This window comes from Pristis pectinata, chromosome 3, assembly GCF_009764475.1.
Source record: "Pristis pectinata isolate sPriPec2 chromosome 3, sPriPec2.1.pri, whole genome shotgun sequence".
Classification (NCBI taxonomy): Eukaryota; Metazoa; Chordata; class Chondrichthyes; order Rhinopristiformes; family Pristidae; genus Pristis; species Pristis pectinata.
Genome location: NC_067407.1, coordinates 131,329,641 through 131,343,468, shown reverse-complemented (window position 1 = coordinate 131,343,468; position 13,828 = coordinate 131,329,641). Strand labels below are relative to the sequence as shown.

Below are 13,828 nucleotides of genomic sequence, written 5' to 3'. Positions count from 1 at the left end.
GAGCAGGAAGTCAAATCTGTCAACCCGACTGCATCAGGCCTTTCATCTTCTTCCCTGTTTTTCACTCTCTCTCTTGTTTCTCCTTCTTTCTGCTCTGTTTCTCCTTCTCTCTCCCCATCCCCGGTTTGTAAGACAAGCTTTACACTGTACCTCGGTACAAGTGACAATAATAAACCAATACCAATAATGCTTCTACTACACTTCTGAAGGTTCCAAGATGACTAAGTCATGTACAGGATCTCCCACAGGATGAGTGGATGGAACTTGGTAGGAGTTGGGGCTGATTGGGTTAAATTTTTTCAAGATGATTGTTACGGACTCAGTGAAAGTCCCTTTAAGATAGAGAGTGTGTGTGTATGTGTGTGTGGGGCGTGCTTACGTCAATAGAAGATAAAGGACGTAATGACGTTGTTGAAGAAGTCAGAAGAAGAAGAAGGAGAGAGAGAGAGAGAAGGGAGAGAGACACCAGCCTGCTTGTTTTCTCTATCGATGGATGAGAAACAATAACTGTGTTTGCCACTGAAATCCATGTATGGAAGTTGGAAGTAATCCGGTGGAGTTCACTTTGTTGCTGACCTGTAGAAGGAAACAGGTATTTGTATGTGGACGACCACGGTTCGGATGCTTTTCGGGGTGAGGAAGTCACTACCGAGTAAACACTGAAGTGTCGTTTGGGTTCCATCGTGGAACATTTGGATTTCGTATGTACTCTCTCTATGTTTTTCTACATCTACATCTTATCTTCAGACAACGGTGGTTGTTGAAGAAGCCCTTGCTCATGTTTCACCTTATGGCTTGCGGAACTGAACTTTAAGAACCATTCAGGAACTGGGAGTTTTGGACTATGTCACACACACACACGAAGAGTTTAGTTTTGGGGTTAACGTTCGAGGTTTAACATTCTTGAATTCTAACATACTAACATTTTTACTTTTATTTTACGTATTATCAATAGTAGTGATTAATAAAATAGTTTTTAACACTGAATCATGCTCAGTGTGTTTCTTTTGTTGCTGGTTCATGACAAAATTGGGGGCTCGTCCGGGATAGTTCCCAAGGTTAACGAGTGTCGTCTGGGATTGTACCCCAGATTGACGAGATTTGTTCGAGATTCAATCCAAAGATTTTTGAGGGAGGTCTGATAAATTCTTTTTAATTGGCTTGTGTGTGTGGAAACCAGCAGCAATGGATATTAAGGCATTTTTGGAGTCACCAACCCAAAAGGGATTGGAGGTGGCGAAAAAGGATGATTTGATAAAGATTGCTACAAGGCTAAACCTTACAGAAGTAAAGCAGTCTATGAGAAAGGCAGATATTCAGAGACTGATAGCTGGCCATTATGTGGAAAAGAAGGTGTTTGAGAAGGAAGTGTTAAAACAGTTTCCTGGCAGTGAAATAGCAATTTCTGAGGCACAGGTGCAGCTGGCAAAGATAGAGGCTGAACGAGAACAAACCCAGTTAAAGATAGAAGCTGAACGAGAGGAAAAGAGATTAGAGGCTGAACAAAAGCTAACTCAGATGAAGATAGAGGCTGATCTAGCAATGAAGCAGATGGAATTGAAGAGGATGGAGCTGGATAGTGAGGAGAAGGAGAAACAGAGGCAGCATGAGTTACAAATGAAGCGTAGGAGTTCGGAATCTGATTCTGATGATGGTTTTTCAGCCAGCAGGGAGGTTCGATTAGTCCCTCCGTTTGAAGATCAGGTTGATCAGTATTTCCAACATTTTGAAAAGGTTGCTGTGAGTTCAAACTGGCCAAGGAAAGGATGGGCTCTTATGGTACAGAGTGTGATTAAAGGTAAAGCTCAAAAAGCTTATTCTGCTTTGTCTGTTGAGGATGCAGCTGATTATACCAAGGTAAAACAAGCTATTTTGAAGGCCTATGAATTGGTCCCTGAGGCTTATAGACAAAAATTCAGAGACTTGAGGAAATCTGCAGATCAGACTTATATGGAATTTGCCAATGGAAAGAGAATACGTTTTGAACGATGGTGCCTGGCTAAAAATGTAGATGGGGATTACGATAAATTGACAGAATTGATACTGGTGGAAGACTTTAAAAGATGTGTTCCAGCTGAATTAACAACATATTTAAATGAAAAGGCAGTGGAAACTTTACAAGAAACTGCTAGGTTGGCAGATGATTATGCTTTAACCCATAAATCCAAATGGGGACAACCTAAAACCTTTCAAAAGAGTTACAAAGACAATCCAGGTAAACCAGAGATTAAATTGGGAGGTAATCAAAAAGGAAAGGATGAAAAGAAGCCAGGGCTGGAGAAACCTGTTGAGTGTACTTGTTATTACTGTAGGAAACCTGGCCACGTGATATCTAATTGTGCCCTTTTGAAGAAAAAGAAGGAAGCTGGGCCCAATGCTTGTTTTCAGGCAATTAAAAATCAAAAAGGTTCAGGAGATGCTGTTAAAGATCAGTCCTTGCAAGAGGGAAAAGTGGAAAAGTTGGAGGAGGTGAGAAAAGAATTCCGTTCGTATGTATCAGAGGGTTTTGTTTCACTGAATGATGAGTCACCCCAGGTGCCAGTGAAAATTCTTAGAGATACTGGGGCTAGTCAATCTCTCTTGCTGGACAGTGTTTTAAATTTTGGTGAAGAAAGTGACACTGGTGAAGTAAATCTAGTACGAGGTGTTACAGGTGAGACCATGTCTGTCCCTTTTCACAGGGTGATTTTAAAGTCAAAGTTCGTAGAAGGACCAGTCGAGATAGGGATAAGACCTAGTTTGCCAGTGGAAGGAGTTTCTTTGTTATTGGGAAATGACCTTGCAGATGGAGAAATTGATCCTGTGGTACGGTTAACGACCAAACCAAGGATTGATGAGTCTGAGGATGATTCAGATGTTTACCCATCATGTGCGGTGACTCGAGCTAGAGCTAGAGAATTAGCCAAGACAGACAGTCCGGTGCAGTCTGATGTAGTTCCTTGTGACAGTCCTAAACAGGAAGAAAATTATGATGCCTTATCTGAGACTTTTCTGGCTTCATTGGAGGATTAACATCCTTATAGTGAGCCTGAATTTAAAGATTTGTCTTTGTCGAGGAAGGATTTTATGGTGGAACAGACAAAGGACCCTGAGTTGACAGAATTGAAAGAAAAAGCACTCTCATGTGAGGAGATTGAAAAGGTGCCAACTGGATACTATGTCAAAAATGGAGTGTTAATGAGGAAATGGAGACCTCCTCATGTTCCTGTTACTGAGGAATGGGAAGTTATTCATCAGGTTGTTGTTCCAAAAGTTTATAGGGATGAGATTTTAAACCTGGCCCATAGTATGCCTTTGGGTGGTCATTTTGGTGTGAATAAAACTGTAGGGAAGATCTTGAAACAATTCTATTGGCCTGGTTTGAGAAAAGATGTGGTGATGTTTTGTCGAACCTGCCACACATGTCAGATGGTAGGTAAACCAAATCAAAAACCCCCTGTGGCTCCTTTGAAACCAATTCCTGCTTTTGGTGAACCCTTTTCGAAGGTGATTGTGGACTGTGTTGGTCCATTACCAAAGTCTAAGACTGGAAATCAGTATTTGTTAACCATCATGTGTGCCACTTCTAGATTTCCAGAGGCAATACCCCTTAGAAATATTAAGGCCAAGACGGTGTCAAAGGCTCTTGTAAAATTTTTTACCTTGTTTGGTTTGCCAAAAGAAATCCAATCTGATCAAGGTAGTAATTTTATGTCAAAAATTTTTCAACAAATAGTCTATGAGCTGGGAGCAAAGCAGATTGTATCATCTGCATATCACCCAGAATCTCAAGGAGCTCTGGAGAGATTTCATTCTACTCTCAAAAATATGCTGAAGACTTATTGCTTTGAAAACACCAAGGATTGGGACGAAGGTATCCATTTACTTTTGTTTGCCGTTAGAGAATCGATCCAGGAGTCAATCGGATTTAGTCCGTTTGAGCTTGTGTTTGGACATAGGGTGAGAGGACCTTTGGAGTTGTTAAGAGAGCAATGGGTTAATGAGGAAGTTCACTTGAGTCTGTTGGACTATGTCCAAAAATTTAAAACTCGGTTGGAGAGAGTCTGCCAGCTAGCGAGAGAGAATCTGAAAACAAGCCAGATAAGAATGAAGACATATTTTGATAGACGTGCTCGGCCTAGGACATTCGCAGTGGGGCAAAAGGTGTTGGTATTTTTCCCTAGCCAAAATAATCCCTTGCAAGCTCGTTTTTCTGGACCCTATGTTATTGAATCTCGAGTGACTGATCTAACATATATAATCAAAACACCAGATAGACGCAAGAAAACACAACTCTGTCATGTAAACATGCTAAAACCTTATTATGAGAGGGATTCAGTTGTGGCCTTGGTGGATGGTGTAAAGGTTGTTTCTAGAATGCCTGATGTTGATGTTGAGGAAGGCCAATTTAGACCAAATATTGTTCCATCGAAACTAAAAAACCAAAATATCCTGGAGAACCTTGAAACGAAGTTGGACCATTTACAAGTTTCACAAAAACAACAGATGAGAGAATTAATTTTAAAATTTAAAAATCTGTTCCCAGATGTTCCAAACAGAACATCGATAATTACCCATGATGTTGATGTTGGGGATGCAAAACCAATCAAACAACACCCATATCGAATGAATGTGGAAAAAAGTAAACTTGTTGATCAGGAAATAAAATACATGTTGGAAAATGATATTATTAGACATTCTACTTCAAATTGGAGTTCGCCCTGTGTTATTGTACCTAAACCTGATGGAACTGTTAGATTTTGCACAGATTACAGGAAAGTGAATGCTGTAACAAAGTCAGATGCTTACCCTATTCCTAGGGTGGATGATTGCATAGACAGAGTGGGAAAGGCAAAATTTCTTACAAAGATTGACCTATTAAAAGGGTACTGGTGTGTTCCATTAACAGATAGAGGAAGGGAGATTTCAGCCTTTGTAACCCCTTCTGGATTGTATGAATACAATGTTTTGCCATTTGGAATGAAAAATGCTCCGGCAACATTTCAAAGAATGATTAATTCAGTGATTCATGGGTTAAAACATACAGATGCCTACATTGACGACTTAGTGACTGGGAATGATACTTGGGAAGATCACATCTCTGCGTTAGAAAGGTTGTTTGAAAGACTTTCCAAGGCTAACCTTACAGTTAACTTGGCTAAAAGTGAATTTGGCCATGCCACTGTGACGTATCTTGGTTATGTTGTAGGTCAAGGCAAGCAAGCTCCTGTTCAGGCAAAAGTTCAAGCAATATCTGAGTTCCCTATTCCCACAGGTACGAGGACTGTTAGAAGATTTTTGGGAATGGTTGGATATTATCGAAAATTTTGTAAAAATTTTGCTGTTATTGCTCTTCCCCTAACTAATCTTCTGAAGAAGGGAGTAAAGTTTGTTTGGACAGATTCTTGTCAAGAAGCATTTAAGAAGCTGAAAGCCATTTTATGCTACCATCCTGTGCTCAGAACACCTGACTTTGAAAAGCCATTTTCATTAGCAGTAGATGCCAGTGATGAAGCTGCAGGAGCTGTGTTGTTGCAGAAGGGTGACCTTGATGATATTGACCATCCTGTAGCTTACTTTTCAAAGAAATTTAATGAGCATCAAAAGAATTATTCCACCATAGAGAAAGAATTACTGTCGCTTGTTTTAGCCTTGCAACATTTCAGTGTATATGTTTGCACCGCTCAGAAACCATTGACTGTGTATACAGATCATAACCCATTGGTGTTTCTGAGCCGAGTCAAAAACAAGAACAGAAGGCTGTTAAACTGGAGTTTAATTTTGCAAGAGTTTGATCTCATGATAACTCACATTAAAGGCAAAGATAATGTGATTGCTGATTGTCTTTCCCGATGTTAAATGGGAAACATATATCTGTACTAATCTGATAGTCTGTAGTTGTGTAGCGTGATAATTATTAACATTACTAACTCTATGCGCGGTTAAAATTTTCTTGGGAAAATTTTTTTTAGGTGGGAGGTGTTACGGACTCAGTGAAAGTCCCTTTAAGATAGAGAGTGTGTGTGTATGTGTGTGTGGGGCGTGCTTACGTCAATAGAAGATAAAGGACGTAATGACGTTGTTGAAGAAGTCAGAAGAAGAAGAAGGAGAGAGAGAGAGAGAAGGGAGAGAGACACCAGCCTGCTTGTTTTCTCTATCGATGGATGAGAAACAATAACTGTGTTTGCCACTGAAATCCATGTATGGAAGTTGGAAGTAATCCGGTGGAGTTCACTTTGTTGCTGACCTGTAGAAGGAAACAGGTATTTGTATGTGGACGACCACGGTTCGGATGCTTTTCGGGGTGAGGAAGTCACTACCGAGTAAACACTGAAGTGTCGTTTGGGTTCCATCGTGGAACATTTGGATTTCGTATGTACTCTCTCTATGTTTTTCTACATCTACATCTTATCTTCAGACAACGGTGGTTGTTGAAGAAGCCCTTGCTCATGTTTCACCTTATGGCTTGCGGAACTGAACTTTAAGAACCATTCAGGAACTGGGAGTTTTGGACTTTGTCACACACACACACGAAGAGTTTAGTTTTGGGGTTAACGTTCGAGGTTTAACATTCTTGAATTCTAACATACTAACATTTTTACTTTTATTTTACGTATTATCAATAGTAGTGATTAATAAAATAGTTTTTAACACTGAATCATGCTCAGTGTGTTTCTTTTGTTGCTGGTTCATGACATGATTTTGAAGATGTTCTTGAACCACTTGCTGTCTTTCTGGAAATTCTCTTGGATGTGGACAAAATGCAAGCGAATGAGACCATCAGACAGACATCTTGGTCGACATGGACAAGTTGGGCTGAAGGGCCTGTTTCTGTGCTGTATGACTATTTCTTACTTTGTTGGAAATCAGAGTTAGATCTCACTGTTGAAAAAGTATCCTAATCTTCTATTCTCTCTGCCAATGTAAGTAACCACATTTTCCCACCTTACCCACACACTTAACTTGCCTATATTCCTCTGCAGATGTTTCTCATTATCCTTGCAGCTCACTTTCCCAGCTAGTTTTAAATCATCAGCAAAATTGGTTGCATTACCCTGTATTTTCACCCATCATTGTAAACTGTAAATAGCTGAAGACCCAACCCCATAAAAAAATCTACCTGCCAAATGACCACTGACTACATCCGAAATTCAAATAGCACCCTAAGTAAGACATAATTCTGCAATTCAATTTACAAGTAATGGATCAAATTCACTTTTGAATACGCTTGGATCAAATTTTCCCAAATTAGCACTCCAATTTTCCTCCGTAGCTTCTGTGCAGTTTCAGCTACCACATTGCCTGCAATGCAAGTGTCTACACAATGTACTTAGTTAATTATAAAGTGCTTTTGGACATCTTGAGATCGCTAAACAAGTACAATTGTTTCTCTCTCTACCTGTGGATAAACTATACAAATGGATAAAGAAATAGTTATACAGAGACTTCATAAAAGAGGAGACTCAGGATCTGTGGTTAAACCAATAAGCTTTAGATAACTATTAACTATGCACCAAAACTGCTAGGATCATCGTAGGCTAAAGGTTTTATAAACAAGAACTATTTCAGATGATAAATATACGAAGAGCTATTGTACTTTTTTGTACAGTGAAGTGAATCAAAGCAGACGGACAATATCATAACAACTACACACAGCGTGACAGGTACATGGCAAGCCTCATTAATGAACGTGCAGCAAGTACCTGGAAAAGCAGTGTTCACAGATGGATCCCCTGGCTTTCTTGGAAGGAATGTAAGCATAGGGCGAAGCGGAATAGAGGAGCTGCCCGGGGACCAGGGCTGCGGTCGCCCTCAGTCCTTCTCCCCGGTGCCCACAGCTGCTCCTCTGCAAGTAGCGCGCCATCCTGCCTCCCGGCTGCTGATTCGGAATCCGGAGGCAGCCACGGTCCGGAACGTCAGCACGCTGCTCTCCCCGCCCCCAGCGTCCTGTCGGATGGTCACATGGGAAGCACCGCCGTCACGTGATGGAGGTGGAGTTGCCGCTTCTGATGTCACGTGATGGAGGTGGAGTTGCCTCTTCTGATGAAGCTAAATACAGCTATTAAGTCCTTCTCACCCCATCCCCCTCTAACGTAAAATCAAAGTTATCTTTTTAAATGGGCCTTTAAAAAGCATTCATTGATGATTATTAAATAGATCATCTTGTAATCTTCATAGAAATGAACTCACATTTCTGTGACATTATCCTAACAGCCCTGTGTACCAATGACATTTCTTCATTCTTTGGGACCTGTCGGGTGTACCATTAATTGTCCATATATAGCTGCCCCTGAGAAGGTGATGGTGTGTCACCCTTTTGAACTGCTACAGTCCTTTGGTGAAAGTACTTAACTTTTGGGTGAGGAGTTCCAGGATTTAGACCCAATGATGAAAGACTGGCTAGGTATTTCCAAATCAGGATGGTGCATGACTTGGGAGGGAAGACTACAGATGGTGGAGTTCCCACACACTTTTTACTCTTGTACTTCTTGTGATGGAGGTTGCAGGTTTGTGGGGTCTGTCATAGTGATGACCTACATGATTACACATGGCATTATGGTTCCACAGTGGTACTTCAGGTATTACAGCTGTCTCACAACTCCAGCGACCTGAGTTTGATCCTGACCTCCAGTACTGCTTGTTTAGACTTTACATGTTCTTCCGGTGATTGTGTGGGTTTCCCTTGGATGTTATGGTTTCTTCTTACACCCCAAAGACATGTTGGTTGTTAGGTTAATTAGCTAGCATTGATGACTCATGGGAGAACCATGGGGGGGTTAACAGAAATGTGTGAATGAACAATTTACAGGGAGTTAATGGGGGGGTGATATTGCTATGAAAGCTGGCATAGGCTTGATAAGCTGAATGGCCTTTAAGTTGCGAGGATATATGAGTAATAGTGCATTTCATAGAATGTGCACACTGCTTAGGGTGATTAATCAGGAGCCAATCAAGCAGGTTGCTTTGTCCTGGATAGCATTGAGCTACCTGAGTCTTGTTGGAACTGCACTCATCCAGCAAGTGAAGAATATTCCATTACATTTTTGATATGCCTTGTAGATAGTGGAAAGGCTTTGAGATGTCAGGAGGTGAGTCGCTCACCACTGGATACCCAGTCTCTGACCTGCTCATATAACATTGACATTTATGTGGCTGGTCCAGTTGAATTTCTGATCAATGGTGACCCACTAGCATGTTGATGGTGGGGAAGTCAGTGATGGTAATGTCATTGAATGACTCTGTCTTCTCGTTAGACATGGTCACTGCCTAGAATTTCTGCCTAGTATTACTTGTTTATCAGCCCATGCCTTATTATTGTCTAGATCTTGCCGCATGCAGGTTTGGACTGTTTCATTTATCTAAATTATGAGCACTCGATATTTGATAAGAACATACTTATGAACAACGAAAGAACAGGAGTAGGCCTCTCAGCCCTTCAAGCCTGCTTCATAATTTAATAAGATTGTGGATGTTCTGACTATGATCTCAACTCTGCATTTCCTCCTACCTTTGGTGGCCCATCACCCTCTAAATTTTCAAGTATCTATTTACCTTGGCCTTAAAAATATACAAAATTCTGCTTCCCCTTTAAGGATGAGAGTTCTAAAGAATTAGCACCATTTGAGATTTTTTAAAAATTGCCACGTATCTTGTGTTAAATGGGTGACCCCTTATTTTTAAATAGTGACCCCTAGTTCTATATTCTCCTACAAGAGGAAACATCATCTTAACATCCATACTGTCAAGACTTCGCAGGATCTATACTGACGCCACCCACCCTGGACATTCTCTCTTCTCCCCTCTCCCATCAGAAGATACAAAAGCCTGAAAGCACATACCACCAGGCTCAAGGACAACTTCTATCCTACTGTTCTAAGACTATTGAATGGTTCCCTAGTACGATAAGATGAACTCTTAACCTCACAATCTACCTCGTTATGACCTGCACCTTATTGTCTACCTGCACTACACTTTCTCTGTAGCTATTACATTTTATTCCGCATTCTGTTATTGTTTTACCATGTACTACCTCAATGTACTGTGGAATGGATTGATCTGTATAAACAGTGTGCAAGACAAATTTTTCACTGTACCTCGGTATATGTGACAATAATAAACCAATTCCAATTCCAATAAAGTCCCCTCTCACTCTTCTAAACTCCAGCAGATGCAAGCCAAGACTACCCAACCTTTCACTTATAACAGCCCACGCAATCCAGTTAACAGTCTAGTAAACCTGTTAACTGGTTCTGAAGCATTAACATCTTCACTTAAAAAGGAAGACCAATAACATACACAGAACGTCAAATGTGGTTTCTCCAGATGTGGGCTCACCAATACCCCATACAATTGTAACAATCTTCTTTCTAAACTCCAACCCTCTTGGAATCAAGGCCATTATGCCATTTGCCATACTAACCTTTTGCTGTAACTGCCTGCTTGCTAACTATTTGCAATTTGTGCACAAGACCACTAGGTCCCTCCATCCTCTGCTTATCTGCAATCTTTCTACTCTATAATAATAATCTGCCTTAGATTCCTCTTACCAAAAGGCATAACCTCACATTGCCTACATTAAGCTCTGTTTTCCAAGTTTTCACCCACTCATTCAATCATCTACCTCCTGCTGCAGATTCCTTGTATTCTAATCACAACATGCCCTCCCATCAATGTTCATATCATCAACAAACATGGATACCCAACCCCATGCTCCCTTCTCCATGTCAATAAAGTAAATAATTGAAGACCCCGAAGTGATCTTTGGGACACTCCACTGATTACATCCTTCAGGTCTCAAAAAGACCCATCTATTCCAACACTTTGTCTTTTAAACAATAAACAATTTTCAATCCATGCTAATATACATCCCCTAATACCATGAGCTCTTATGGTATTTTATGTCTTTTATGTGGGACCTTGTCAAATGCCTTCTGAAAATCCAAATACAACTACATATAGATTCCCCTCTACTGAATCTGGTTAAACTCCATTTGTCAGAACTTTGTCTATTCACTTATCTATTATCCCTTTATAGCCTCCTTATGTCCTTTTCACAACTTATTTTGTTAACTATCATTGCATCATCCACAAATTTTGTAACCATATCTTTGATATCATCATCCAAGATGCATATAAATTGTTAAAAGTTGAGGGTCCAGCACCAATTCCTGTGGTGCATCACTCATTACATCTTGCCAACCAGAAAAAGACCCATTTATGCCTTGTTCTATTTACTGCTAGTCAGCTAATCTTCCTTCCACTCCAATAAGTTACTTCCTACACCATGAACTTGTACTTTCTGCAATTAGACAAACATTGTGACGTAAGCAGCTCATTCAGATGGGAAAAAAATCACTTTGCAGGACATAGTGAAAAATAAGTATTAGCTGCCTATTCTCACAATATGAGCTCTCCAGCTCTCCTCCGTGTTTTTGCCCTAAATGAGATTGTGTGAGGAATCACAGTTCTACAGACTCAATGCTGTTGCTGTGTTTAGTCTGAAACCCCACCTCCCAACACATTCATCCAGGTCGAGCCTATGGTTGTTGATTGGCAATAAGAGCTCATTACTTTGGCAAATAATCTGGATGTTTATGTGTCCTCCAACCTTTGTCATTGCTCTCCCTTTTCTGACCTGCAATTGATTTTGCACTCCTGGATTCTAAGTTCCATAGAATTTCCTCCATTAGTGTTCTGTCTTATACTCCAAATTGCTTCTGGACATGATTCACCTGCCATGTGGTTCTCTGAAATTTGATTTCAGTGTGTTGATGCTCCATGCAGATTTCTACCCTATCTACATTTCTTTAATTCCACATCGGACCTCTTAAATCTGGACTTCCTCTAATTTTTTTTTCCTTTTCTCTTCCACATTCATTCATGCATCCAAATGATTTTGACAGAACAAGGTCAATGTTAACATTGTGTTTTATTGTATCAATTTCCTTTCCTGTTTTGACTGCCAGTTTGGACTCGATCTCACCACTTTGATTTCCACATGTCCCCTTCCTATTTTATTTTCTTTTTCCATAATCCTGCTGGTCTCCTGTAATTATTCCCCCTTTGATACCCCCACTCCTCCCTCAGGTACCCTGCTTATCAAATCCCTACCACAATCTTTCGGTTTCCTGTTGACATTCCACACTTGATATCCTCTTGGGGAAGTCTGTAGTGTAGCAGCCAGAAAGATGTCAAGTGTCCCAACAGGCTCTGGGAGGACACTTTGCTGGCTAATGTGGTGGGGGGGCGGGGAGGAGATGCTGGCAATCCCAGAATAAAGAGCACAGTGAAGGAAAGCCAGATGGTAAACACCTGGTCAGTATCAATGTGTGAAAATAGAGTTGTGCCAACACAGAGCTGATCCTGGGCATGGAACATGTAAATCAGGAACTTTTGGGAACTGACATCTTGTGGAAGGGACAGTCTAATAGATTTCAAAAGCATAAACAAGCACTCTGATTATTAAGGAACTGATGGTTGAGGTAATTGTGGAATGGCGCCAGCAGGAATTTGTAGGGGTTAAAGAGACACAAACTTGAATAGATAAGGATTGGACTTGTATCCCCATGGTTGGCAATAAAGAATTAATCAATATCTGGAAGGTATGCAAAGAAATGTATAAAAACATGCTTTACAAAATAACCAGCAGCAGTGACTCTGGAGACCAATCCTGAGCCAAGGATTCAGAGAAGAACTCACCAAGTACTGGTATTGGTTTATTATTGTCACTTGTACCAAGGTGCAGTGAAAAACTTGTCTTACAAACCGATCTTACAGGTCAATTCATTACACAGTGCAGTTACATCAAGTTACCACAGAGTGCATTGATGTAGTACAGGTAAAAAAAAACAATAACAGTCCAGAGTAAAGTGTCACAGCTACAGAGAAAGTGCAGTGCAATAAGGTGCAAGGTCACAACAAGGTAGATCGTGAGGTCATGAGGTCATAGGTCATAGTCCATCTCATTGTATAAGGGAACTGTTCAATAGTCTTATCACTGTGGGGTAGAAGCTGTCCTTAAGTCTGGTGGTACGTGCCCTCAAGCTCCTGTATCTTCCACCCGATGGAAGAGGAGAGAAGAGAGAATGTCCCCGGTGGGTGGGGTCTTTGATTATGCCGGCTGCTACACCAAGACACCGAGAGGTAAAGACAGAGTCCAAGGAGGGGAGACCGGTATCCATAATGTGTTGGGCTGTGTCCACAACTCTCTGCAGCTTCTTGCAGTCTTGGGCAGAGCAGTTGCCATACCAAGCCGTGATACATCCTGATAGGATGCTTTCTATGGTGCATCGGTAAAAGTTGGTGAGAGTCAAAGGGGACAAACCAAATTTCTTTAGCCTCCTAACCAGGTTCATCTAGAGCGAGTAATATCCAAATATATGTAATAAATTTCTGAAGTTGTGAAAATAACTAAAGAGTTGTGTAACTAAAGAGTTAAGTAATTGAACTATATCATAAATCTTTGAGTTGTTGGAAGTGATTGTAATTAATAAAGACGTATAGTTATTAGGCAGAGTAATTGTCTGATGTGTTTTATTATGTGCTTCATTTAATTGGCAACAGCAGCTTCCCTCTGTGGTTCTCTTAACATCCTATAAAGACATTGTGGGCTTGATGGAGACTAGATAATATGGGATAAAACCATTCCTCTAAGAGCCTCCTCACCTTCAATTCCTTACCCCAGTCAGACGATCAGTAACGGCGTGGCACTCGTCAGCAAATCACAGCTTGTTCCTTCTGTGTAAATAGTCAGTTTTCTATATTCAGCACTGGATAAGCAGACATTCCTTTCAATTAAATATATGGAAGATGGAAGTCATCTTCTTTGGTCCTGGAGCTCCACCAGTGG

At 40.7% G+C, this 13,828-nt stretch overlaps 1 protein-coding gene across 1 annotated transcript in view; it reads right to left on the bottom strand.

Annotated features, from left to right (window-relative positions):
- smyd3 (SET and MYND domain containing 3) overlaps positions 1-7,894 on the bottom strand; it is a 750,592-nt gene extending 742,698 nt beyond the window's left edge. The window contains exon 1 of the mRNA XM_052013009.1: positions 7,683-7,894. Coding sequence (XP_051868969.1) covers positions 7,683-7,843 — 161 coding nt within the window. The 5' untranslated portion in view covers positions 7,844-7,894. The remainder of the gene's footprint in view (positions 1-7,682) is intronic.
- Between the last annotated feature and the right edge of the window lie 5,934 nt (positions 7,895-13,828).